This window comes from Lampris incognitus, chromosome 10 (assembly GCF_029633865.1).
Source record: "Lampris incognitus isolate fLamInc1 chromosome 10, fLamInc1.hap2, whole genome shotgun sequence".
NCBI classification, from domain to species: Eukaryota; Metazoa; Chordata; class Actinopteri; order Lampriformes; family Lampridae; genus Lampris; species Lampris incognitus.
This window is the reverse complement of record NC_079220.1, coordinates 1,945,878-1,973,460: the sequence shown is the minus strand read 5'-3', so window position 1 is coordinate 1,973,460 and position 27,583 is coordinate 1,945,878. Positions and strand designations below refer to the sequence as shown.

Sequence of the window (27,583 nt, the reverse complement as noted above, 5' to 3'; positions counted from 1 at the left end):
GTCATTGTGAATAATGGAAGTGGTTGTCAGGGAAACGAGAGCTGACCTTCCTCTCTCCTCCTCGTCGGCTGTGTTCCAGGTACTGGGGGCAGCTGTACTCTGGATGGACAGGTGTTCGCTGACCGAGATGTCTGGAAACCAGAGCCATGCCAGAATCTGTGTGTGTGACAGCGGCACCGTCATGTGCGATGAAGTGATCTGTGAAGACACCTCCGACTGCCCCAACCCTGTCATCCCCCACGACGAGTGCTGCCCCATCTGCCGGACGACGGTACGAACCCACACCAGCACTGGCTAGCAGAGCTGCGTGGCTAGCAGAGGATATCAGGCCTCAGCGAGCCAGAAGAGCTGCTGATGTTCACACTACCTGTTTTTCGGTTCTGTCTTCTTCCTAAAGTTGGATTGTCAGTGAAAAGTAACTGACTTGCTCTCTGACATGTTTGACCTTTGACCTCTTCTAAATGTTTATTCTCCCTGGTTTTTCTGTTCTTACATCTTTTTAACCCTCCTTGTATGAAGTGAAACAACTTTCGGTCACATCTTCCTCATTCTCATCCTCTAACTTGTGCTGTCTGGGTTTCTGTCTCGTCTCCGCAGGCTTCCAGGAGCCTCAGGTTGAGGTAAATATTGATCTGTAAATATCGATCTGTATGTTGAACATCCAACACTGAGCTCTGCAGCTGATGCACACAGGCCACATACAAACAGCCAGTCACACGTCACAGCCAGTGCTGTCAGACGGCTGCTGGAGCAGTATTATCACATGGTCCTCTAAAAACACATCCCCATCAGCTTTACTTATTGGTTAATATTGATGATTATTATTGATGATTATTAGTATCATTATTATTGGTTAATATTGATTAGTTATTATTATTACTGGTCAGTATTGGTTATTGTTATTATTATTATTATTATTATTATTGGTTAATGTTAATTGTTGTTGTTCTTATTATTATTATTGATCAATATTGATTATTGTTATTATATTATCATTATTATTATTATTATCATTATTATTGTCAGTATTGATTATTGTTATTGTTATCATTGTTATTATCATTGCTATTGGTCAGTATTGATTATTGTTATTATATTATTATTATTATTGGTTAATGTTGATTATTGCACAGACGTGGTACAGAAAAACAGAAGTAGCATCAGTAGAGACAACCTAGAGTCTGTACCACGTTAAGTCAGTCGGTCAGGATTCATTGGTCCTTGGTGTGGTTAAATGCATCCGGATGATCTTGTCTGAGAGGTCTTCATCGAACACGTTAGCTTTGGAAAGACTTGTTAAAACATGTAATCGATAAAGGAAACTGACAAAGCATTGTGATTGCATGAAGATGACACACACTGACGCTTGTAGTTAAAACAGACGTGTCGTCTTGTTTTTCACAGGGACCCAAAGGAGACCGTGGCGCTAAAGGAGACAGGGTACGTTTTCATTTCACTTCCTGGTTCCCATGATCCTCTGGGAGGCAAAGCACCCCCTCTGTACACAGCTCACACAAGTCTTTCTGGTAGTCGACACACACACACACACACGTAGCTGTGTTTAGTGTGTATGTGTGTGCAGCTTGGGTGATGGGTGGATGACTTGTTCAGGTGGGTGGAGTTTCGGCTCAGGCTGTGAGGAGTGCAGGGCGATGGGTGGATGGCTTGTTCAGGTGGGTGGAGTTTCAGTTCAGGCTGTGAGGAGTGCAGGGCGATGGGTGGATGGCTTGTTCAGGTGGGTGGAGTTTCGGCTCAGGCTGTGAGGAATGCGGGGTGATGGGTGGATGGCTTGTTCAGGTGGGTGGAGTTTCGGCTCAGGCTGTGAGGAGTGCGGGGTGATGGGTGGATGACTGGTGATCATACTTATTGATACGTGTTGAGCTGGGTGGGGGGGTCACAAGCGGACAGTGTGGATTTTGTGTAGCTATGGTTGGTTGCTGGTTCCTCTGCCCGTGTTCCAGTCACTGTGGGGGCTATTGTTCAGGAGAGAGGGGCGAGTGGGGTAACAAGAGCCCGTCTTCACGTCTGTTGTCTTCGAGGTAAGACAACAGAGACAGAAGAGGAATGAAAACATGGGCCTTATTCCAGCGTCTCTGCTCTCCAGTGAAGTCATCAGAATGCACCGATGACAAAGCTGTGGCTCATCTTACCCCACTCGCCCCTACCAGGGGGATTTAGTGTCCTCTCCTACCAGTCACTTCTCGGCCTGCTTGGAAGTGAAGCTGGAAAGATGGCCGACACCTCAGACAAACAGGACAGATGTGTAGCCAGACAGCCTTGTGAAATAGAATCAAATGCAGATTTTCTGGAACTTTCCGGGGTTTCGAATTTAGCAGCTTTAGCTGTTGTTGGATTTACTTTGTCACCTGGCCTGGATGATAGAGTTGAAAGGTCAAAAGTAGTCATTAGTTCGGCTTCTTCTGGGTCGGGTCACATGACATGAGAAATCAGGACTCTGAATGTACAGTTGAAATCCAACCAGGTCCCACGTTGTCCCAGTCCTGTACTGAGAAATACACCACCACCTCCACTTCCTGGTTCACACACGTGACCACAAAGGGCCCAGTTTTAGTCACATGAGCAGCTGATTCGGTGTGTTGGTGGTTGACCTTGTTCCTCCGGCACACTGAAGGACGGCGTCATGACTTAGAGTCAAATCTGCTTTCAGTTTCACTTTTCTTTTTAATCCTTCTTCCGTTTGTTTTCAACAGTGCCTGCAGCTAGCTGATCTCTGACCTGCTCTCTCTCTCTCTCTCTCTCTCTCTCCCCCCTGCAGGGTCTTCCTGGTCCTCCCGGTAACGATGGCATCCCTGGACAGCCCGGTCTTCCCGGACCCCCCGGACCCCCCGGACCTCCTGGCCTTGGTGGAGTAAGTTCTTTCGGTGGCATCTCAGCACAGTCAGGAACTATAGAGGAAACCAAAGCCTCTTCTGTTAGCCACTCAGTCTGCGTTGTCATGGCAACAGATTGACAGAATCAGATCACCACATCACCGTGTGTGTATTTTGAGTTACGTCTCTGAATCAGACGTATCAAACTCTGTTTTGGTATGTTACCAGGAAAGAGAATTTTTTGGGAAGTCAAAAGGTCAGAGTTCAACAGCACAGGCAAGAAGCTGTTTCAGATGCCAGGAGAGAAGAGAAGTTCCGTATATTTGTGTCATGAACTCTTAAGATTCTCTATATTTTGCCAGGATACTAAGGTAGCATGAAATATTGATTGATTGACTGACTGACTGACTGATTGATTGATTGATTGATTGATTGATTGATTGATTGATTGATTGATTGATTGATTGATGAGAAGAAGCAGAGAGGAGAGGAGGTGAACTGCTCTTATACAGCCATTCTAGTCTAGCTTCCTCAAGAGAGCAGCAGAGGAGGTAGAGGAGGAGACAACGTCGGAGGAAGGACGTAGAAGGTGGATGTAACTGATGGGACTGATGGGACATCCACAGTAATATATGATAAGATGAGATATATGTGACAGTTTTAACGAATATTCTGACCTTCCATGAGCTCAAGTGAACATGTCAGTTTCATGGCGTGATGTGGATGTGGACACACAGCAGCTTTTGGTCTTTTTGCATATTTGTCGATGTATTTGTGGGAAATCGCTGACTGAGAATATAAATATATATGATATTTATGATAAATATATACATATGGTAAAAGTACAGAAGACTGTTTTATGCCAAAAGATAAGTGGGATTGAAGGCTCGGTCGCTTTAGTAGGAGATTATATTGCTCGTGGTATGACTCCCTACAAGGTGTGATGGACGAGCTGGTAGATATCATTATTAATATTCATGTGTGTGGATCAGTACATGTTATTAACGTGCTTTGTCTCTGCTCGTGTCTACAGAACTTCTCCCCTCAGATGTCCGGCGGATTCGATGAGAAGTCACCTGCCATGTCTGTTCCTGGACCAATGGTATACGATAACGTGACCTTTGAGGAAGGACTCTTTAACCTTTTGTGATTTGGCCCGTTGTTCTGTTTGGTCTTAACTCCGCCTCTTATCTGTTTGATTGACAGGGCCCCATGGGACCCCGTGGACCCCCTGGATCCCCTGGCGCTAGTGTGAGTACTCTTTCTGCTTCCTGTTAAAACTCATACATCACTTCCTCCACTTCAGCTGGATCACAACAGGAATGGGGCACTGCTGTCCTCACACCTTCACCCGTAGTGTAGAAAACCCCCAAAATACCCCACAATCCCCCGCTGTCCTCCCCTCACCGTCGAGCTAACGCTGTCCTCCCCTCACCGTCGAGCTAACGAGCTCTGATGACGTCACGTTTTTTTCATTCCTCAGATACAGTGAATAAATACTGTAGAAGTGCGGTTGTGGTTCTACTCTTCATATTTTAAATTATGATTATTATACAGCATTGTATTTGTTTTTTTGTCACATCCGCCTTAAAAGCACCAATCAGATGAGGGTTGGCGGTTTAAGCCACGCCCCTTTTATTCCGCAAGTCCTGAAAACCAGTCTTGAAAAAAAAACTTGAAAGACGTGTGTTAGTATGAAGAGCAAAGGGAGAGACTCGCCGGCCGGCGCCCGGTAGCGCAGCGGTCTATTCCGTTGCCTACCAACACGGGGGTCGGCGGTTCGAATCCCCGTGTCCCGCCGCCGTGGACGGGCGTTCCTACAGACATAATTGGCGTGTCTGCGGGTGGGAAGCCGGATGTGAAAAGTAGGGTAATTGGTCAAGTACAGCTGGGGAGAAAAACGGAGAGACTTGACTGTGCGCGTGCGCACAATGGGCTGAGGCTTCCGGTGAGTCACGCCGAATAAACTGAAACGGCCCACATGAGTCAGGGCAAGTAGACTCGCAGACACAGACAGGGGGAGGGAGGGGGTATTTAACTTGTCTGTTGACCAAACAGGGACATTAAGCTTATAATACTTATGTTGTCGACCCCGCCCCGCCATCACTGTTTCTAAAGCGAACCCTCCCCCTCCCTTCAGACACACACAGGCCAGTCACTTTGTTCGTCGTCCATCTTTACAAGTGCCCATGTGTATTGCCACCTCCTCTAACACGTGAGCTCACGAACGGAAGAATATACTGACGTCATTTGGTTCTGCTCTATTTTTCTATTCTCTTCTGCCGTCGTCTTGACTGTGTTGTTCTTTGTCGCCCCCTACAGGGACCTCAGGGATTCACTGGTCCCCCTGGTGAGCCTGGTGAGGCTGGAGCTTCCGTAAGTGTAGTGCGCGCGCGTACACACACACACACACACGCACGCACACACACACACCATACTCAAAAGCAACGCAACTCAAACATGAACACGTGTTCACACTTACACTAACACACATTTTCAAGTCTCACACCCAGTGTGTGTGTGTGTGTATGTGTGTGTGTGTGTGTGTGTGTGTGTATGTGTGTGTGTGTGTGTGTGTGTGTGTGTGTGTGTGTGTTGTCTCTTCTATAGGGTCCCATGGGTCCTCGTGGTGCTGCTGGTGCCCCTGGCAAGAACGGAGAGGATGTGAGTCAGACCTCTCCATCGCTCTTCCTCTCTCTTCATCAGTCCATACATCAATTGTCTCTCTTTCTTCTCTTTGTGAATTTATTCTCTCTCTCTCTCTCAGGGTGAGTCTGGTAAGCCCGGCCGTGCTGGTGAGCGTGGACCCCCTGGTCCCCAGGTGAGTCTGCACGTCCCCACCATGGCGACACACTGAAACACAGTCTCCATCATCTTCATGTTGAAGTGAACGATGCTCTTCATCTCTCCCCCCCCCCCCCCCACTAGGGAGCCCGTGGTTTCCCAGGTACCCCTGGTCTTCCCGGCATCAAGGGACACAGAGTGAGTCTGCATTAAATAAGACTTGTGTGTTTGTTGATGACACCATCTTTTGAAAGAGGAAGACTCTCCAATACTGATGGCTAAATCTCTCTCTCTCCCTCTCTCCCTCAGGGATTCAGCGGTCTGGATGGAGCTAAGGGAGAAACCGGCCCTGCTGGACCCAAGGTGAGACTCTCCAGCTCTCTCCACAGTACACTCCATCATCTTCATCTTCTGTACCACTTACACTAACCTGCCTGTGTGTGTGTGTGTGTGTGTGTGTGTGTGTGTGTGTGTGTGTGTGTGTGTGTGTGTGTGTGTGTGTGTGTGTGTGCGTGTGTGTGTGTCTTCAGGGAGAGGGTGGAGCCTCTGGTGAGAATGGAACCCCCGGCGCAATGGTGAGAGACAGACGCCATCTTGGACTTTTGACTATGAGACGTTATAAATCTTCACAGGTCACCTCTGTTTCCCCTCATCAGTTATTAAACACTGAACTCTCTCTCTGTCTCTCTGTCTCTCTCTCTATCTCTCTCTATCTCTCTCTCTCTCTCTCTGTCTCTCTGTCTCTCTCTCTATCTCTCTCTCTCTCTCTATGTAACAGGGCCCTCGTGGTCTGCCTGGTGAGAGAGGTCGCGCTGGTCCCCCTGGAGCTGCTGTAAGCACCCACCCACCCACACACACACCCACCCACCCACATCTTAGGATGTTGGAAACAAGCTGAACTTGGTGTCTCTTTCTCTGCAGGGAGCTCGTGGTAACGACGGTGCTGCTGGTGCTGCTGGACCTCCTGTAAGTCCAAACTGACATCACCATAAAGGTCCACATGACATCACACGCCATCACACGACGTCACATGACATCGCATGACATCACACCGCATCACCTCTGCATCACAGCACCGCTCACACACACATGTTTAGCCATCCCTAAGGTCAGCTGCAGGTTCTGTGAAGAACCTGTGCAGGACTTGTTCTTGTGACGTTCCACCCTGGGCTGGTGGTCCAAGTTTAATGACATTATTGTCTGAACCAAGGTCCAGTTTATATATGGAGATACTATATGAACTGTAATTATGAATACATACAAGATGAAGGCTGCTGTGACAGTCTCTCTCTCTCTCTCTCTCTCTCTCAGGGCCCCACCGGTCCTGCTGGTCCTCCTGGATTCCCCGGTGGCCCTGGAACCAAGGTAAGAAAGACATCCAATTTCCTCCGTTTATATCCTCTTCCTATCTGTTCATCTCTCCTCTTCCTCGGTTTTTGTCTCTTCTTCTCTTGCCTTTGCCTCCCGTCCACCACCAGTGGCCACCTCTCTCCCTCTCTCTCCCTCTCTCTCTCTCTCTCTCTCTCTCTCTCTCTCTCTCTGATCTGTTGTTCAGTAAATGACAGGAATGGGGAGGAGTGTTTCCCATGCCTCTGTCCTGCTTAACAAATGGCAGATTAGCGAGCATGCTAAAAGCCTGTCATGTCATGTCATCGTTTGACATGACATGACATGACATGACACACCACGACGCTGAGATGAACACGTGTTCAGCATCTTCGTCTTTCTGTCTGCTCTTAATGGCAGCCTTTGATTGACCTCTGGCCCTACCACATATGGCGTCATTTCAGATCACGTGATCAGATCACGTGACCAGATCACGTGATATGAACATTGAAGGCATGTTTGGTTTTCGTGTTTCCCCAAAATGAAGAGCATATTAATGATCACAGCTACAATCTGAAATTTAAGCTGTTAAATAAGTCCAACCTACTGGACCTGAGTTAAAGCAGCCTGTGGAAGACCACGTGGTCCTGCGTCCCACTCCCCCCTCCTCCTTCGTCATGCCTGACGGGATTCCGTTGCTTCCGGAGGGAAACAGTTCTTGTGCGTCTCCTTTCTTATCAAATTCCTCTCCATACCACAACTTTCCTCGTCTGTTTGCTGTCCTTCCCTCCTGGAGCGCGTCCTTCCCTCCCCTCATCCCTGATTGACTGCTGCCGCGGACTTCCTGTTGACCGTTTCCTGTCGTTTGTGTCTTTCTCCAGGGAGAACTCGGTGCTCAGGGAGCTCGCGGTTCCGAGGGCCCCGCTGGAGCCCGCGGAGAACCCGGTAACCCCGGACCTGCTGGACCTGCTGGACCCGCTGTGAGTACCTAACAGAACCCGACCCGGAACCGGGTCTGAGAAACACCACATCACACACCACATTATGCGGATTGACAAGACCGCCATCGGTGCTGTGCCCTCACAGGGTAGTGGTGGAAAGTAAAACCTGTGTGGCGCCCCCTGGGGAACCGGAACAAGCCGGAAGGATTGGTGTTATTGTTGTTGTTGTTGTTATAAAGAGCAAGGTTAGAGACTGCGGGGGAGATGGAAAGTGAACATTTCGGTTATGAGCTGAAATGCTTCACAAAGCAGAAAGGCAGTTGACAGAAACAAGAGAGGAGAACCTTATCCTCCTCCTTTATCTCAGAAGAAGGAGAAGAAGAATGACGTTAACTAATCCCACTCCTCTGCTGCTGACCACTGACCTCTTCTTTCTCCTTCTGACACTCAGGGCAACAACGGAGCTGACGGTGCCGCCGGTGTTAAGGGTGCTCCTGTAAGTCACACACACACACACACACACACACACACACACACACACACACACACACACACACACACACACACACACACACACACTTAACATCCAGTAAACACATCAGTGGAGAGCGAGGGGGTGATTATGAAACTGCTAATCAGAGGGGTTGATGGTGGACGTCATTGATCACAATCATTGATCAGTGATATGGAGAGGTCACACCAGACCAGCTGACCAGGCACCAAGGTCAAACTGTTGTCTCCCCTTCAGGTCACTGACAGAGCAACACTGTGTTGTCTCCCACAATCACAATAAGGATGTTGTCATAGCAACAGTCTGTACTTATCCAAGATAACTAACAGTACTGTGGCGCACCACCACGGAGCGCTGTTTAATTTGAACACCCCACCAGAGCTGACGGGAAGGGGGGGCAAGGAGGCATTGAAGCATGGCCGCTCCTGTGTCCCATAAACCACACCACACCAGCCCAGGAGTGTTCCTTAATTCTGCCCCCCCCAATAGTTGCACAACAATGGCTTCCCCCTAATGAAGTCGTTATCAAACACACAAGTCTCAGTCACGGTCCTACAGTCAGTACCTCTGACAGTACTAACATAGTACCACAGTACATACTGCTACACGGTACACAGACACCAGTACCTCTGACAGTACTAACATAGTACCACAGTACATACTGCTACACGGTACACAGACACCAGTACCTCTGACAGTACTAACATAGTACCACAGTACATACTGCTACCCGGTACACAGACACAAGTACCTCTGACAGTACTAACATAGTACCACAGTACATACTGCTACCCGGTACACAGACACCAGTACCTCTGACAGTACTAACATAGTACCACAGTACATACTGCTACCCGGTACACAGACAGTACTAACATAGTACCACAGCAGATACTGGTACACATGGTACTATGTAGTGTAGCCTGCTTTATGTATCTGACGGTGTTGTGTGCTGCTGCCCCCTGCAGGGTGCTTCTGGTATTGCTGGAGCTCCTGGTTTCCCCGGACCTCGCGGACCCCCTGGAGCCCAGGGAGCAGGTGGTGCCCCTGGACCCAAAGGAAATACTGTAAGTGAAACACACACACACACACACACACACACACACATGTGTTCTGTCGCTTCAGTCTTGCTTTCTCTCTTGTCATCAGTGAAATTCAAGTGTAGACGTTTGTGTAGTTGTGTGATGTTGTTATTATAAGACTGATGCTGTATTTGCTTTGTCTGGATTCGAGTTAACTCCCGTTGTTTTCCATCCTTCAGGGTGAGATCGGAGCCCCCGGAGCCAAGGGAGAGGCTGGCGCCAAGGGAGAGGCTGTAAGTCCCTCACATCACACGCCGACGGCGTTGTATTCTGACACACAACAGAGCGATGGTTAGGAAACTGAGAAGGCCATTTTACTTTGGTCAGACGAGCTGTGTGAGACCACGGCAACACACACACATGGGTCTCCACTGACCCGCCCGGCCTCACACTGGCCCTCCAGCACTTAAACTGAAGTTACATTTGATGGGTTTAATTGGGTCTATCTGTAACCAATACACTATGCAGTGCTGCGCAAACACACACACACACACACACACACACACACACACACACACACACACTGTAACTGGCCTTGTGTGTGTATGTGCGTTTTCCAGGGATCCCCAGGAGTGCAAGGACCCCCAGGACCCGCTGGTGAGGAGGGAAAGAGAGGACCCCGTGGAGAGCCCGGTGCTGGTGGAGCCCGTGGACCCCCCGGAGAACGTGTACGTACACACACTCTCTCTCTCTCTCTCTCTCTCGCTCTCTCTCTCTCTCTCTCTCTCTCTCTCTCTCTCTCTCTCTCTCTCTCTCTCTCTCTCTCTCTCTCTCTCTCTGTCTCTCTCTCTCGCTCTCTGTGTCTCGCTGTCTCTCCCCCTCTGTCTCGCTCTCCCACCAGATGTTTTAACTTGATCACCCACTGCAGGGTTGCGGTCATTCTTCTGATTTTTCCTTTAAAAAAAACCTCCTGGCATCACGTCTGCAGTCCGCACACGCGTTCTCTCACTCAACACCATAAACACCCTGGATGAGACACACACACACGCACAGACACAGAGAGAGGGGGAGAGAGAGATGGGGGGGGGGGGAGAGAGGGGGGGAGAGAGAGGGGGAGAGAGAGAGAGTAAAAAACATAAAGCTGTATGAAAATTAAGTTTTGTTGTGATGTGGAGAGTAAAGTTGAGGGAACTAGTGGGAGGAGAAATGCTGTGGGCTGCCCTGTTGTGTCTTAATATGACCGCTAGAGGCAGTCCTGCGACAGCGCCGCTAAACCGGCGAGTCACGTGACACGGAGCAACCCGCAGCCCAACCTGCGGCGCACACACCGTGCCAGTGGTGTTCCGTTGTCACGGCTGGCTTGTCATGGCCCGGAAGGGGACTTGTGATGGCTGCTGGTGAAATATTATGGTCTGTATTGGTATTCCTTTTGGAAACCATCACGTGCTCTATAGGAAGCCACCAGGGTCAGGCCAATGATCTCTGATGGAGACCATGAAAACCGTTTGCTCAGTGTTCAGAACCACACGGTTGGAAAGCGTCAGGACTCCTCTGAGGGTTCTGATGGTTCTTGTCAGCAGGGGAGCCATGGGGGCAGGTTTTCTCTAGACCAGCTGATGTTACTCACGCCTTCTTCGGTCTGGCTGAAGTCATGGTAATCAGTGAAATCAGATGCTGCCAGTACAGGACCTGACTGAAAACCACTGGCAGAAATCAATGCAGAGCTCGTGTCCTGTCCCACAATGCAACACTCAGCCAACATCTCCAGCTCCTTCCAGAGAAACCGCTTTGCATTGTGGGATAAATAGCCATGATTCATCTTCTTATCCAGGGTCATCTGTATTGTACATATTGCATGCTAATAGTGTGCACATGTTACTGTGCATGATCCTAGTAGGCACATACGATAGTGAGGTGTGGTATGCTGCAGAGCAGAAATCATGGGCTGTGTGCAAACACTCTTACCTACAACATGCTGATAGAATATACTGCATATTAACAGTACTACGTAGTACTTACTATCCATCAGAACATGTTCAGTATGTGTTATAAATCTGTTATACCGTCCTCAGTCAACCCATATCACAATAAATTTGATTTGATTTTGATTTGATCGCCATGGTAACCACAAAAGACTGCCAATTTCTTCCAGAATGCTGCCCAGTCAGCTCATATTAGATTTTTCCAGTGGAGATAGTAAACATCCTGGTGTTTTTAGTCTACTATTTTTCCACACAACAGACACATTATCTAGCATAAAAGTGGGTTGTGTAGTATGTACTGTGGCCATGGTATGTGTATTCAGACACAACCACGTCGCCAGAAGTCTGCGCAACATGGCGGACGATGAAGTGGGAGGAGGGCCAACTGGCCTCGGCAGAGTCAATGTATTTTTTAGCAGTTCCATGATAAAAGGTTTTTAACATGGAATATTTCCGCCTTTGCGATTTAAAACTTTTGAGCCACGATACACACAAATTCTTTGCAAAAACAAATCTCTGGTGTCACAAAGGGTCACTTCCACTTGGTTGTGAGTCCGCTAAGTGTGATGTAATAAGTACTTGTTGTATACTGCATTCTACATACTGAATAGTATGTCCACATAGATGCAGTATACACTACATTCTTATCATGTAAAATGTGCTAACAATTGGGGCACAGCTGGAGTTTCAGATGAAACCACAGCTGCTCTCTGTTCAGGTGGGCAGCCGAGGGGGCCAAGTGGGTTTGATTTGCAGCACAGGGCATCCCTGCCATCATGCTGAGTTGGAGTCATGTCACTAAATGGGGTTTGTTTGATTCATCTGCAGGGTGCACCTGGCGGTCGTGGTTTCCCTGGTGCTGATGGTTCAGGTGGCCCTAAGGTGAGTTTAACACACACACACACACACACACACACACATCTCTCCACACCACATACACACTATAGCTGTCATGCTAACCAGTACCGTTACCTAATGAGTCTTCAACTTTGTCTCTGTTTCTCGTTCTGCACCGCAGGGTGCCCCTGGTGAGCGCGGAGGCCCTGGAGTTGTTGGACCCAAGGGAGCCACTGGTGAGCCTGGCCGCAACGGTGAGCCTGGTTTGCCCGGATCTAAGGTGAGGACTACTCTGTCTGTTTGCACAAACTGTCCGTCTCCGTCTCTATCTGTCTGTCTTCCTGTCGGTCCACTTTGTCCTATTTTCCGTCTTTGTGTCACATCAACTGTGGCTGGGCGATAATGACAAACTCAATTATTAGGATATTTTTGGCTTAACACCTCCATATGTATAATGTGGTGATATTTAGGGGGTGACTGTTGGTTCTTTTACAAGATCTCTACACAGCAGAACATGTAGATAGATGATCATTCACTAAAACAGTGGAACAGGTTCAGAAAATGCTCTCACCTTACTTTAATGCAGCCTCGAAGACCAGAGAATGACAACGTTTAAGTTATATTACCATATTACCAGAACCACAATCCCACAACACATCTAGTCTCACATCATCAGATCCACATCATATCCACACATGAGCCAACGCCACTGTCAACATATGTCAGTTCTTATGCTGCAAAAAATAAAAATAAAAAATACAGTGTATAAGCCACTACCAGTAGCTGTCTGACCATTTGTGTCTTACCTCTGCACTGTAGGGAATGACTGGCAGCCCTGGCAGCCCTGGACCTGACGGCAAGCTGGGAGCTACTGTAAGTAGACCACCTTGCCTCACACCCCTCCTTTCAGCTCAGCTGGGGATGGGAAACACACAGGTGAAGCTAACCTGAAGTTCAGACAGAGGACACCACTGCTCAACATGTCTGTGTTCACTCTCTCAGGGACCCGCTGGACAAGATGGCCGCCCCGGACCCCCTGGCTCTGTTGGCGCCAGAGGCCAACCCGGAGTCATGGGATTCCCCGGACCCAAGGGAGCCGCTGTACGTATAGCATCTCTATCTATCTATCTGTCTGTCTATCTAGTCATCTATCTATCTATCTATCTATCTATCTATCTATCTATCTATCTATCTATCTATCTATCTATCTATCTATCTATCTATCTATCTATCTATCTATCTATCTATCTATCTTTCTGTCTATCTACCTATCTATCTTTCTGTCTATCTACCTATCTGTCTGTCTATCTATCTATCTGTCTATCTATCTATCTGTCTATCTACCTATCTGTCTGTCTATCTATCTATCTGTCTATCTACCTATCTATCTATCTATCTATCTATCTATCTATCTATCTATCTATCTATCTATCTATCTATCTATCTATCTATCTATCTATCTATCTATCTATCTATCTATCTATCTATCTATCTATCTAGTCTATCTATCTAGTCTATCTATCTATCTGTCTATCTACCTATCTGTCTATCTATCTATCTGTCTGTCTGTCTACCTATCTGTCTATCTATCTATCTGTCTATCTATCTGTCTATCTATCTAACAATCTAACATCTCTGATCAGAGGTGTAACATTGTGTTTTTAATGTGACAGATTTAGTGTCTTTAGTTTGACAATGATGCAAAAAGCAGGATCAACTCACAAACTGTCTCTCTCTCTGCCTGCCTGTCTGTCTGTCTGTCTGTCTGTTTCTGTGTCTGTAGGGTGAGGGTGGAAAGCCCGGTGAGAGAGGAGTGATGGGACCCACTGGTGCCGTTGTAAGTTTATAGTCTATTCTCACTGCTGTATTGAGCTCTACTGGTGTTTTATCTACCTGGTTCGATCATTCTTCCGTCGCCATGTTTGCTGAATATACAGGATGTAATTCTCTTGTGTGTCTTGTTTTTTCTTTTTCCCAGGGTGCCCCTGGTAAGGACGGTGATGTTGGTGCTCCTGGTGCCCCTGGACCTGCTGTAAGTAACACACACACACACACACACACACACGCGCGCTACATGAACACTACATTTTGAGCTACACCTCAACTTGCCTGACGGGACCTCCATAGTGACTCCCCTCAGCCAAATCAACTCCACATCCCATAAAGCCTTAATTCATATTGAAACCAATTCCTCCTCTGGTTCCTCTTCAGGGCCCTTCTGGTGAGAGAGGAGAGCCCGGAGCTGCTGGACCTCCTGGATTCCAGGGTCTGCCTGGACCTCAGGGAGCCATTGGTGAGACTGGCAAGCCCGGAGAGCAGGTACAGAACCAGAACCAGCATTCCTCTTCCCATAATTAGATAGTTCATCCGAATATTTTGGTTCTTTGTGGCTGTTTGAATTATTTGACCGAAACAAGAGTTGAAAGAAAAATTATCATTTATCACAGTGTCTTTGCTAGAAATGTTTATTCTTCCTTTTTCCTCTTCTCTTCTTTTCTCTTCTCTTCTCTCGCTCTCTCTCTCTCTCCAGGGTCTGTCTGGTGAGGCTGGTGCTCCTGGACCCTCTGGTGCTAGAGTAAGTTGTTCCTCATCACCTTCATCATCTTCATCACTAGACTTTTAAAACTGGTCAGTCCTTGTTTAAACCAAACTTTCTCCGTCTCCCAGGGCGACAGAGGATTCCCCGGTGAGCGTGGTGCTCCTGGTCCTGCCGGACCTGCCGGTGCCCGTGGTTCCCCCGGTTCTGCTGGTAACGATGGTGCTAAGGTAGGACACACTACGAATTTATCCTGTTCTCCTGATAACACAACACTGACGCTGCACAATACAACATTACAAGACTGTGCACAACACCATCATATACTATACTACACAACATTTCAATACACTACACCACACAACACAAAACAACACAGCACACTGCATGATACAACAATACACTACACAACATCTCATTTCTAAACACAGGAAGTTGGCGATATTAAACACAGGAAGTTGACGACATTAAACACAGGAAGTTGGTGATATTAAGCAACAAACGAACACGCCACATGCCGCGGTGTGATGATGCAAATCAAAGTTGAACTGGCCTCGGCTGTTTTTAGTGCTTTTGGCAAAGATTCAACGAAGCACGTCTAAAGGGAAGCAAGCCAACTGTCATTCGGCCACTACCAATGCCGTCCAGCATGGAGGAATGACTTCGACTCTATGGAGAGAAACTCCAAAAGCATCCATCTGCCCCAACAGGAAATATTGTTCTCTTCCATAGCCTTCATTTGGATGTCTCACTATGGGATACGCCCCCTAGCGTTTATTCTATAGTGAGACATCGCATTCATGCTACTCAGAGAACCGGGGTTAAGGAAGTAACCTAAAGTTTTATTTTATCCAGATAATTATGAAGCGACATTACACATTCTAGAGAATTGCTGAGCTGTTGAGAGTAAGCCATCCCTCTTAATTTGTTTAAAAAAATGCCTTTTCATTGTTTTTGCTAATTGATATTTATGAATTTAAGGGCATTATTGAATAACTTCATAAAACATATTGCCTTGGACCGGCTGTGCGTGTTAATATTCATGCGCATCGCCACTATCAGCATCAATTAGCAGTTATTGCTGCCTCGATGGAAATTACCTTGACACGACCAGCTAAGGCTGGTTAAAAAAAAACAGCGGTAAATACCAGTTAACACGGTTTCTAATGACTACCGCACAGAACTTTGTGTGAGCAGGCTCACACCGGCAACTCTGGCATGTGGAACAACATGGGGGGGGTTCAATCTGCGGCCGCAGCCAACCTGATGTTGGGGCAGTCCATCCTATTGGGGGGTTACATGGTGGCAGTTGTCAATAGGCTGCCTATCCTGTAAGGCAGGTGCAGGAAGCGCTTCCCCCCCCCCCCCCCACCACCAAATGGATGTATCCATCCATTTGACATCAGAGGTCAAGCAGGAAATTATCGCATCCAAAGAGAACGAGTGGAAACTAAAAGTTACGAGTTCAAATTGAAAATAAAGCCTGCCTGAAATGGGTAAAGGTCCCAAAAAAGTGAAAAGGTCGGAGAGAAAAAGGAATTCTAGGATGATGCTGCAAAATGTTTTACGTTAACACATTTATTGAAAAGTACCGATGTCAGTGATGAGCGCACTGATGTAGGACACGCCATTGTGTTGTGTTGTCGGCTCAACTGGTCGGTCAGTCTGTTATCTGTCAGTCTGGCTCTGCTGCAGTCGGGGGCAGGTTTGCTGCCTCTCTACACCTGACAACACCAGTGAAGGAACCTGTTTAAATGTCGGTAGCACGAAATCCTGACTGTGTGACCTGCATCAGAACAGCTGTGAACACAATGTCGGATGATTGACTATAAACAGAGTGCTGTTAATTAACGTCCTGCACACATGCACATACACGTTCACACAAAAAAGCACTATGCGCATGTGTGCGTGAGAAGGTTTGAGAGTGTGTGTGAGTGTAGCTGAGAATTATGAGAATTCTGGCCTACACGGCCTGGTGAGAGGGTGTGTAGGCCATGGTTCTCAGCTACACTCTCTCACACACTATTTAGCCCTGTGATGGCCTGGCAGCCTGTCCAGGGTGTCTCCCACCCCTGCCGCCCAATGACTGCTGGGATAGGCTCCGGCATCCCCGCAAGATAACTGATGAATAATTAATGTCCAACTTCAAACACCGCTCGAGATCGTTGTTAGGCTAGGCCTACATCAATGTCATTAGGCTAGGCCTACATCAATGTCGTTAGGCTAGGCCTACGTTAATGTTGTTAGGCTAGGCCTACATTGAAATCATTTGGCTAGGCCTACATTAATGTCGTTAGGCTAGGCCTGCATCAATGTCATCAGGCTAGGCCTACGTTAACGGAAGCTTTTGTGCGGTCGGAAAAGGGAAGTAAGCTGTTTTGTTTCATGATGACAGCATTGCATTTGGTCATAGACAACATGCATGGCATGATGATGTCATATTCGTTTTGTTGAGGTTACGGCTTGCACTGTGTGAGTCGAGTTGCCCATTCAAACGAATAACATGCTAATTGTGCCTCTTGGGGTGCCGACTTGTCCTCCACTATTAATTTATGAGGTACTTTTATGAAACGCTGTAAGTACAGTAGCTGTTGGGGTCCCAGTCCTGCTCAGCCTGGACGTCATGATGCTGCGTTATGCAAATCATCAGTGTGCATGTTGGGCCCGTCCACATGAAACCTGCCAGCGCCAAATTGTGTTCCCAGTCCGACTGTGTGTGGGACTGTGTTAGTTCTTTGTGATAAACAGTTACGTAGCTTATTAGCCCGATGGCCTGTCAGTCGTGAGTGAACCTGCAGCCGCCTACTTGGCAGACAGAGTCCGTGTGAAGTTGAACAGACAGCTGGAGAACTCTTATCTCGCGCTAAATGAAGGAAACTCATCTTCCAGCTCATGTAAATCACGGCACTCAGCATTGATCTCGTGACTGGTGTTCATGAAAAGGGCCTAAATAAAATGCCTTGAAATGTACCGATGATACAAAATGACTGGATGATAAGGGAGCATACTCTATGATAAACTAGACCTATATTACTGAGGCTATACACAATTTAAAATTAAATGACAATTTTCATGATTTTTTATAATTACTTTTTGCGCATATCAAATAACACTAAGATATTAACTACATCAAACTGTTTTTGAGCCCCATCTGAAGGTTGACCTGGCAACTGCTCATAATCTGAATGCACCTTTACGGTGTGTTTTGAAGAACTTGTCACTAAAACTATATAAATAAACACCATCTGAAGAAGACTGAGCGAGGCAGTAACACAACAACTCTGGCAGGGTTGTCGGTTCTCTTCCCCGGGTTGGATGCAGATCTATAACCTGTTGTCTTCCTCAGGGAGATGCTGGTCTGCCTGGTGCTCCAGGAGCCCAGGGCCCCCCCGGACTCCAGGGCATGCCAGGTGAGCGCGGTGCCGGCGGACTGCCAGGACTCAAGGGAGACAGAGTGAGTATAAGAACCAGTCCAGCCAGTATCACCAGTACACATGACCTCCTGTAGCTAGATATCACCAGTGAGCACAATCTGAACACACGCTAATGTTCTCCACTTCCCTCCTCTCTTTCCTGTCGTACAGGGTGACCACGGAGTTAAGGGTGCTGATGGTGCCCCTGGTAAGGATGGTATCCGTGGTATGACTGGTCCTATTGGACCCCCTGGACCTGCTGGAGCTCCTGGTGATAAGGGAGAGCCTGGTGCTGCCGGACCTGTTGGACCTGCTGGAGCCCGTGGTGGACCTGTAAGTCTCCCACTCTCTCTTTATCTCTCTCTCATGCCCATTCGCTCTCTCTCGTTGTTTAGTCTCTTTGTCTGGTGGGTTTCAGAGCCTAACTCCACCAGATGTTGTGCATGGGGCCACTGCCTTTTTAATTCAGTCCAGTTGGAGAACACATTTCCTTCAGGGAACAGATGGGTGTTGTTCACCCTGTAACAAACACAACAGTTTCTGTTGACGTTCAGATTTAATTTCATTCTTAATGGATGGACATAAATCCCTTCCACGATATCAAACTAATCTCACCTCCAACATCACCAACATTATGGCAAGGAGGTCAAAGTTCAGAGCCACAACGCCCTGACAGTAGATGATAGGTGATGATCGAGCCAGACAGATGATAGAGAAGTGACAGACAGATAGCGTGATCATGCATGACTGACGGATGATGAGTCCAGCACCAGTTAATCGCAGCCTTCTACCGGTAGCTCCTGGAGGCTTGATTCATTTCTGTGCTGTCTGTATAATCTTTGGCTACGCAACTTTCAACGTGACCTACAACCCAGCAGTGACTCTCTCCCTCTCTCTTTGTCCAGGGTGAGCGTGGTGAGGCCGGTCCTCCTGGACCTGCTGGATTCGCCGGACCTCCTGTAAGTCCCGCCCACTCCTCCACCCTGAAGCTGCCATACTTCCATATGATAATTTAGTCTTTTATCAGTGAACGTTTGTTGGATGTTGTATGATTTAGATACAGCTGAGCTACATTCTCCGTCTGTCTTTCTCTCTCAGGGTGCTGATGGTCAGCTTGGTGCTAAGGGAGAGGCTGGAGATAATGGTGCTAAGGGAGATGCTGGACCCCCCGGACCTGCTGGACCCACTGGTGCCCCTGGACCTCAGGTTGGTCTATATATATGTACAAACACAATGTACGTATTGTAGAATTGGAATCAACTTCATCACTGATAAATACACAGGAATTAAAATCAGAACCGTTCTCTGTTTTCGGGTGTGAAAATGTGAGTTGGTACCAGAATGTTAGTTAGACAGAACCTGAGGGCCTGCTATTGGTTAACTGTGTTGACTGACGCTCTGCTGTGCCCACTCAGGGTCCTGTTGGAAACACCGGCGCTAAGGGAGCCCGCGGCCCCGCTGGACCTCCTGTGAGTAAAAATATTGCTCGTTCACTTTCCTGCATGCTCCATTCAGAGAGACCTGCAGTAGAGTAACTTTACCAGTCTCTACAGCCACAACATTAATGGAGTTAAAGGTCAGGGGTCACTGCAGATGATAGATGGGCAAATATTCCAGTAAATAGTAAATCTAAGACAGATGAAAAGAGCTGAGAAAGTAGAAAATACATGTATGTATGTATTTAGTTTGTTCAACTGCAGGTATTTAATGTGACTTTACATCACACTCATGATCATGAAGACATGAAGGAATAAAAATGCCTTTTATATCCATACCAGGATCACCATCCTTTGTTTTTGTTCTTACAATCAGTGTCATGTCTTTCTTCATTATTAGCAACTTGTATTAAATCTCTCTCTCTCTCTCTCTCTCTCTCTCTCTCTCTCTCTCTCTCTCTCTCGCTCGGTTTCTCTCTCACATACACACCACAGGGTGCTACTGGTTTCCCTGGTGCTGCTGGCAGAGTTGGACCTCCTGGCCCCTCTGTAAGTACTCCCTATGACGTCATCACTTCCTGTTCATATAGAGAAACTCATACCGCATGCTGACTTTCAACACACCTAACACAGTCTCACTCTCTTTCTCTCCCTCCCTTCCTCCCTTTCAGGGTAACCCTGGACCCCCTGGCCCTGCCGGACCCGCTGGAAAAGAGGGTCAGAAGGGAAATCGTGGAGAGACTGGTCCCGCCGGTCGCCCCGGTGAGCTCGGAGCTGCTGGACCCCCAGGAGCCCCTGGAGAGAAGGGAAGCCCCGGAGCAGAGGGAGCTAATGTAAGTGGCACTTTCACACTCAGAAAAATACCAGCCTGGACCAGAGTTCAGCTTAGTAGTTTGTCAAAGGAGATGATTTGATGCGATAATGTCTTTAGTTCAGATTCCCACCTCCTCGTTTACCTCTGCACATCAAAACTGTTTAGAAGTAGAAAGTCCTGCCCCTGTTTACTGTACAACAGCATGAGAGGCCCCTGGTCAGGGTCAGCCTGGTCTGATGGGAACTACGAGTGTCCTAAATACTCTTTCATGGTATCAACTATCTGATGTATCCTGATGTCTGACCTGTCTCTCGTTCTGCAGGGACCCTCTGGTATCCCTGGACCTCAGGGTATTGCCGGACAGCGTGGTATTGTTGGTTTGCCCGGACAGAGAGGAGAGAGAGGATTCCCTGGCCTGCCCGGACCTTCTGTGAGTTATTATGATGGTATCTAGTATCAGATAATCCGGAAACAGCTGATTATTCGTGATGGTGTGTGGAAATGGGCAGGTGTGCTGTGTGACGGGACAGAATTCCTGATTACTGTGACACCTGACAAGGTGTGTCCTTCTTTAACGAGGAAACTCACCACCCTGGTTCACATCTGGTCTCACCAGACTGGGACCAGTTCAGTTCAATGGGACGGATGTCAGTACGGATCTATGATGATTTTATATGGCAGCATCTTCCCTGAACAACAGTGACGAAGCATAGTGACTAGATGGGGTGTAGAGGTTTAACGTCATGATTTCTACAACTCTGAACATTTGAATTGTCTGAATGTTTTATTCAGGGAACAGACTCATCTTTTATGCTTCTCTTTCTTACTTTCTTTCTTAATGTAATAAGCTCTAACTGAGGTTGTGTCTACAGGGAGAGCCTGGAAAGCAGGGACCTGGTGGACCCGGCGGTGAGCGTGGACCTCCTGGACCCATGGGACCCCCTGGACTCGCTGGAGCCCCTGGTGAGGCTGGACGTGAGGTACGACAAAACAAGTGCACCTCTGCAATAATGTGTGTGTGTGTGTGCGTGTGGGTTGTTAATCTGCTGTGTGTCTGTGTTTCAGGGAACCCCCGGTAATGAGGGTGCTGCTGGTCGTGACGGACCTGCTGGACCCAAAGTGAGTACCATCATAAACACCAAGAAAGAAGTAAACCAGCTGGACTCGCCTGGTCAATGTGGCTGCTGCAGATGACTAATTTACCATCTAGGAATAATGATCCTAGCATGTACCTGGCCATGGTCATTTCAAACCATTGTGCAGTTTTATATCTGACTCAGTCTCGCTGAAGCACAGAGGAGCTTTCAGTCTGGACTTTTTCTCTCTGCTTCCATCAGAAATGGCAGTCAGCTCTTTGACATTGCAATCAGTATTTGATTATAATTACTATAAAACAACACTGTGTTACTATATCAGTCAGTATTTGAGTATACCTACTTGGAATGTGGTGGTCCAGTGAGCTAGCTGTGATCTGAGCACATCACACTCAGTCTTGCCCTGTTTCACTTTACTACGAGATGGTAATTCCTTTGGCCAGCCCTGTCTCTTTGGACAGGATGACCTCAGCAGCACAGAGTCGATAGTGACTGCTAACTACATGTCAGCCAGCAGCGGCCAGCTGAGTGCCAGTATGGAGAGAGTCCATGTGAATGTCGGAAGAGTGGCACCAGACATAAAGAGAGACTAAAGCTGGGAATCTGTATCTGTGCTTTAGGGAGACCGTGGTGAGTCTGGTGCCGCTGGTGCTCCTGGTGCCCCCGGACCCCCTGGTGCCCCCGGACCTGTCGGACCTGCTGGAAAGACTGGTGACCGTGGAGAGACTGTAAGTGTTGGTGCCATCCGGATGAGAGCATAGATGTTCTCTTACTTCAACCACCTAATTTCTAACTCGCTCTCTCTCTCTCTCTCTCTCTCTCTCTCTCTCTCTCTCTCTCTCCAGGGTCCTGCTGGCGTTGCTGGTCCCGCTGGACCTTCTGGACCTCGTGGCCCTGCTGTAAGTACCTTTAATACCACCAGTACCACTAATACCTCAAGTGCAGCTAGTGCCACCAGTACAGCTAATACCACCAGTGCAACAGAATCCACCACTACACACCTTGCAATTAAAACAAAAAAAAGAAAAGCAAGAAATAGATGAGCGAAAGAGGAAAGAAAACCCACATCTTGAGAGTTTGAATTGTTTGAGGAAAGTGAGGTCTGCTAGCATCTCAACGAGCTCGCATTCTTGGTGAACTTTATGAGAGCACATTTTAAAGAACTGTTCCGCTGAATATGAGGAAATGATTTGCTCCTTGTACAACAGGGTATGTTGAACTGACCTTGTTTGTCTGTTGAAAACAATTGACAGGGCGCTGCTGGTGCTCGTGGAGACAAGGGTGAGACAGGAGAGGCTGGAGAGAGAGGCATGAAGGGACACCGAGGATTCACTGGCATGCAGGGACCCCCCGGACCCTCTGTAAGACTCACACACCTTCACTTCCTCTTCATCTCAAGGCACTTCCTGTACCTTGCTGTTCAACGTACTGCCTGCTCTGTCTAACCTTTAAGCCCTGCTGTTGTGTGTGACCTTTAGGGACCTTCTGGAGAGCAAGGACCCGCTGGTACTGCTGGACCTGCTGGACCCAGAGTAAGTGAACCAACCTGAGAGGACTCAGCCAGTGAACCAATAAGAGATGAGCGATTTTTCCCGATCTCACCTGATTGGTTCGGTCTGGTTGCTCTGCCTCATATCTGAACCTGGTTGATATTTTGAGATCGCAGAGAAGCAGCCCCCCTCCAGTGAATCACCCACACCTTTTCCCTTCACATTTTTCTTCTGAATCATTTCATCATAGAGAATGTGAAAGTCTGGATGATAGTTTGAGATGAACTCCATGCTCTTCCTGTAGGGTCCTGCTGGAGGTGCTGGTGCTGCTGGAAAGGACGGTATGAGCGGTCTGCCCGGACCCACTGGACCTCCTGGACCTAGAGGACGCTCTGGAGAGATGGGACCTGCTGTAAGTGCTTCTAGCTCTCTGTCATCCATCCATCTCTCCCTCTGTGGACCCTCTATCCATCATCTCTCTCTCTCTCTCTCCTCTCTTCCTTTATGGACACCGGAAGATAAATTAAGTCAACCAGCAAGTTCCTCCTCTCTTCTCTCTTTTCTTCTCCTCTTCGCTTCTCGGTTCCTTTTCTTTTCCAGATGAGATGTTCTAACTTTCACTCCTATGATATATGTTTTCTATGTTATTCTTCACATTTTAATAATATAATAAACTCTTCAAAATAGTTTCCCTCCTCATCTTCCTTCTCTCCCAGGGACCTCCTGGACCTCCCGGACCCCCTGGACCCCCAGGTGCCCCCGGTGGCGGATTCGACATTGGCTTCATTTCCCAGCCCCAGGAGAAGGCCCCTGATCCCTTCCGTCACTTCCGTGCTGATGACGCCAACGTCATGCGTGACCGTGACCTGGAGGTAGACAGCACCCTGAAGAGCCTCAGCCAGCAGATCGAGCAGATCCGCAGCCCCGACGGAACCCGCAAGAACCCCGCCAGAACCTGCCGTGACCTCAAGATGTGCCACCCTGACTGGAAGAGCGGTGAGCCTCTTCTGTTACAAGCAATAGAGCTGTAGAAGGAAGGAGGGATAAGACGGTTTAACTTCAGGAACATGGATTTGATGCTTTGGCAGAACGGATTTAATATTGAGATACAAAACATTTTCACAGAGCAGAGCATTCCAGTGTGGAGTGAGAAATCCTTTTGGAAGTCAGAGAACGAGCAAATATTCTGAACACACCTTTATTCTTCTCTCCTCCTCTCCTACTCCAGGCATGTACTGGATCGACCCTGACCAGGGCTGCACTCAGGATGCCATCCAGGTCTACTGCAACATGGAGACCGGAGAGACATGTGTGTCACCAACACAGAGCGAGGTGCCCAAGAAGAACTGGTACACCAGCAAGAACATCAAGGAGAAGAAGCACGTCTGGTTCGGAGAGGCCATGACCGACGGATTCCAGGTAAACGACAGGAAAACCACCCAAACCTCCACTGGTTCAGAGTACTGGTCAGGTACTTTGTACTGGTTCAGGGTACTGGTTGGTGATGTTAAAAATCAAATCCATTGCTGTCTTTCTCCCCCCTCTTGATGCTACATGCTAACTCCTCCTCTTCCTCCTCTCCGTCAGTTCGAGTATGGCAGCGAGGGCTCTCTGCCTGAAGATGTGAACATCCAGATGACATTCCTGCGCCTGATGTCCACCGAGGCGTCTCAGAACGTCACCTACCACTGCAAGAACAGCGTGGCGTACATGGACGCCTCCGCTGGCAACCTGAAGAAAGCCCTGCTCCTCCAGGGCTCCAATGAGATCGAGATCCGCGCTGAGGGCAACAGCCGCTTCACTTACAGCGTCCTGGAGGACGGATGCACGGTGAGGAGGCACACACAGACACACAATAATGCTGGTGACTGTTACAGACTAAAGATGAGCCCCACAATAGACGTGATTAGATTTTATCCAAGATCCCAGACATTGCAGACACAACATCCTGCTATGTCTGTTTGCAGTCAGAGGGTTGTGGCTTTGATTCCCGTTGTTCTGTGAGGCGTTTACATGCTCACATGCCAAACACACACATCAGCTAGTATGTGTCCAGCCATGGGCTGGTGCCCTGCCCAGTGCATGCTGGGATAGACTCCAGCCCCCTGCCACCTTGAATTGAGTAAAGCAGATCTTAAGACAGGATTTGACATGCGCTCATCTCTCATTGTGTCCATGTTTAAACAGGGCATTATTTGACAAGTCAGAAATCCATCTCGGGTTCTCTCATGTTCCCTCTCCTCCACACGGCTATTACAGATTCAAACTCACTGATTACTCTGTCCATCCGTCCAACTCCTCCATCCCCCATCAGCAACAGCTAGGAATAACGAGGACTGACATGGATGTTGTCGTTGTGTCGTTTTTTTCTCTGTTGTGTTTGTGCGGCCTTGCTGTGACTCCTGCGACAGCAGAGAGAATCGCGATTGTAAACATGAGCGACTCGTAGTAAGAAGGTCAAGGGTCAGAGCTGCAGTACACAGGAAATAGATGGAAGAAACGGCCCTCCGTTTGCAGTGGCGGTGAATGACAGAGCAGCTCTTAAACCCTGAAGAAGAAACGTAGTGAAGGTTTGTCCTCATCGTCTCTCTGTCTGTCTCTCCTTGCAGTCACACACTGGCGCATGGGGTAAGACAATCATCGACTACAAGACAACGAAAACGTCCCGCCTGCCCATCATTGACATCGCTCCTATGGACGTCGGTGCTCCAGACCAAGAGTTTGGCCTTGAAATTGGACCCGTCTGCTTCTTGTAAAAAGAGAAATCTGGACTTAAAATTGTTGTTGTGTGTGTGTTTTATGTTTTCTAACAGTCATCTCTCTCTAAAAAAAAACCCCAACAAAACGTTTTTTTAAAGCCTTTTTTTTTTTTGAAAACTGGCCCCTCGCTCCTGTTTCTAGAAGTTTCCTTTGGGCCGTTGTTTTGATTGGTCCACTTCTCCTAAAGCCTGCACTTCCACAAGATGGCGCTGATGTGGCCATGTCCGCATCGCTGTTTGGGACCACTACTTCTTTTGTTTCTGTTTTTTTTTTTTTTTTTTTTTTACGTCCACCAACACCAAGGATACTTCGGAGAAGACATTTTTTCCCACCGGGGTCAAGAAAATAATATATGCTTGTGTAAAGTGTAAAAAATTCACATCCAACCTCCATCCCCCCAAAGCTACCCTCTCTGGAGTTTACAGAAAAACTTTGATTTAGTTTTTTATTTTGTTTTGTTTTTCACGGCTGTGGTGAGAGGGGATTTAAAGGACAATCACAGCAGACACCCCCATGTGCTTTGTACAACGTTTCAGGTGTTGATGAATAAACGGTCAAACTGACAGCCATGTTTGTCTTTGTTGTTCTGACATCTCCGTTTCCGCTTCCTGTCCTCAGACGACACGCTTCCTGTTGTCGTTCCTGTTGTTTTGTCGTGGCGGCTTCCTGTCCTTTCATTTCCTCTGTCCCTGAACAAAGAGTCACGTCAAAACCACCCGCAGAGGAACGTGGTTTGATTTTGATTTTATTTTTATTTTTATTTTTTGAATGAAACATGCTATGGCTACCTCAACACAGGAGGAGGAGTGCCACCTCGGACGCGGCCTGCTGCGTGTGCAGCCGGAGGCCGGGCGAGCAGTGGGCTGGTTTGCCGTCTGGTTCCACTTCAGCAGAAACAGATGCAAACCAACAACAACAACAACAACAACAAAACAACAACAAAACAACAACAACGCTCTTATCAAGGTGCTATTCTCTCTTTGAGGCGCGTGCTCGTCCAGGACGGCTGGACTGTGTTCAAGTGTTGAAGTCGTTCTGGCACGACAGCGACCTCTGGTGCTGAAAACAGTTTTTAATTCTTGGTGTCCAGCTTCATGCTTCCATACAGCAAACTACTCTCCCTCCCTCTCTCCCTCTCTCTCTCCTTCCCTCTCCCTCCCTCTCTCTCTCTCAGGGACATGGGGGTGGGGAATTGGAGGTGTGCTGGTTTTCTGACACATTGTGTGCAGTTTGGTCTTTAGGACGGGTGGATCCATTGCAATCTGCTCGGTTGTTTTTTTTTTTCTATCCTGCTTCTCTTCCTTCTTCAAACACCACCTTTCCTCTCCACTTTCTCTCTCCTTTCCTTGCCCGTCTTTCTTTGGTTTCTAAAGTGAAGGGTGCATTTTTCAGAATTAGAATGGAGATTTCTTAAAAACAAACAACAGATCATCAGTTTGTGAGAGAAGGCAGGTAGACACACTATCAAGGGGGAACAACACCACCAGGATCTGTACCTATTTTGTATATGTATAATAATTTGAGATGTTTTTAATTATTTTGAATGCTGAAATAAAGCATGTTACGTGGTCTAACATTGAATCTTGGCTAATTCCCTGTCTTGACTCAGTGACTGCCTTGTTCACCGGGCGGCTTGCACGCCAGTCCACCTCCTCCTCCGCCTCCTCCTCTGCTGCTGCAGCAGGAGGAGGAGGAGGAGGAGGAGGAGGAGGAGGAGGAGAGAAGCTGCACAGAGCAGGACTCTTCTGATCCGCACTGCTAAAGACGGAGTAGAGCCGAGAGCAGGATTTGATTTGGGGGCCGGGG

At 47.9% G+C, this 27,583-nt stretch overlaps 2 protein-coding genes across 2 annotated transcripts in view; one reads left to right on the top strand and one right to left on the bottom strand.

Moving 5' to 3' along the window:
• LOC130119145 (ABI gene family member 3-like) overlaps window positions 1-148 on the bottom strand; it is a 28,116-nt gene extending 27,968 nt beyond the window's left edge. Inside the window, exon 1 of the mRNA XM_056287562.1 lies at window positions 47-148. Within this exon, the coding sequence (XP_056143537.1) occupies window positions 47-148 (102 nt within the window). The remainder of the gene's footprint in view (window positions 1-46) is intronic.
• Window positions 149-181: 33 nt separating this feature from the next.
• col1a1a (collagen, type I, alpha 1a) lies at window positions 182-26,340 on the top strand. Its single transcript, XM_056287561.1, has 49 exons — window positions 182-271; window positions 398-404; window positions 520-620; window positions 1,405-1,440; window positions 2,777-2,869; window positions 3,865-3,933; window positions 4,038-4,082; window positions 5,154-5,207; window positions 5,442-5,495; window positions 5,599-5,652; window positions 5,760-5,813; window positions 5,925-5,978; window positions 6,146-6,190; window positions 6,394-6,447; window positions 6,537-6,581; window positions 6,927-6,980; window positions 7,823-7,921; window positions 8,334-8,378; window positions 9,362-9,460; window positions 9,655-9,708; window positions 10,036-10,143; window positions 12,226-12,279; window positions 12,416-12,514; window positions 13,054-13,107; window positions 13,237-13,335; window positions 14,018-14,071; window positions 14,213-14,266; window positions 14,446-14,553; window positions 14,765-14,809; window positions 14,902-15,000; window positions 18,117-18,224; window positions 18,355-18,516; window positions 19,089-19,142; window positions 19,282-19,389; window positions 19,599-19,652; window positions 20,115-20,168; window positions 20,291-20,452; window positions 20,756-20,863; window positions 21,306-21,413; window positions 21,499-21,552; window positions 22,148-22,255; window positions 22,373-22,426; window positions 22,781-22,888; window positions 23,006-23,059; window positions 23,322-23,429; window positions 23,734-24,013; window positions 24,246-24,436; window positions 24,605-24,847; window positions 25,627-26,340. Exons 1-49 carry the CDS (start codon window positions 182-184, stop codon window positions 25,771-25,773), a joined length of 4,245 nt encoding a protein of 1,414 aa, XP_056143536.1. The 3' UTR covers window positions 25,774-26,340.
• Window positions 26,341-27,583: the final 1,243 nt, after the last annotated feature.

Coding starts and splice junctions, on each gene's coding strand:
- col1a1a (XM_056287561.1), top strand. CDS start 182: ATGTGCGATGAAGTGATCTGTGAAGACACCTCCGACTGCCCCAACCCT. Junction 13,108..13,236: donor ACGGCAAGCTGGGAGCTACT/GTAAGTAGACCA, acceptor TCACTCTCTCAG/GGACCCGCTGGACAAGATGG. Junction 23,430..23,733: donor CTGGAGAGATGGGACCTGCT/GTAAGTGCTTCT, acceptor CTTCTCTCCCAG/GGACCTCCTGGACCTCCCGG.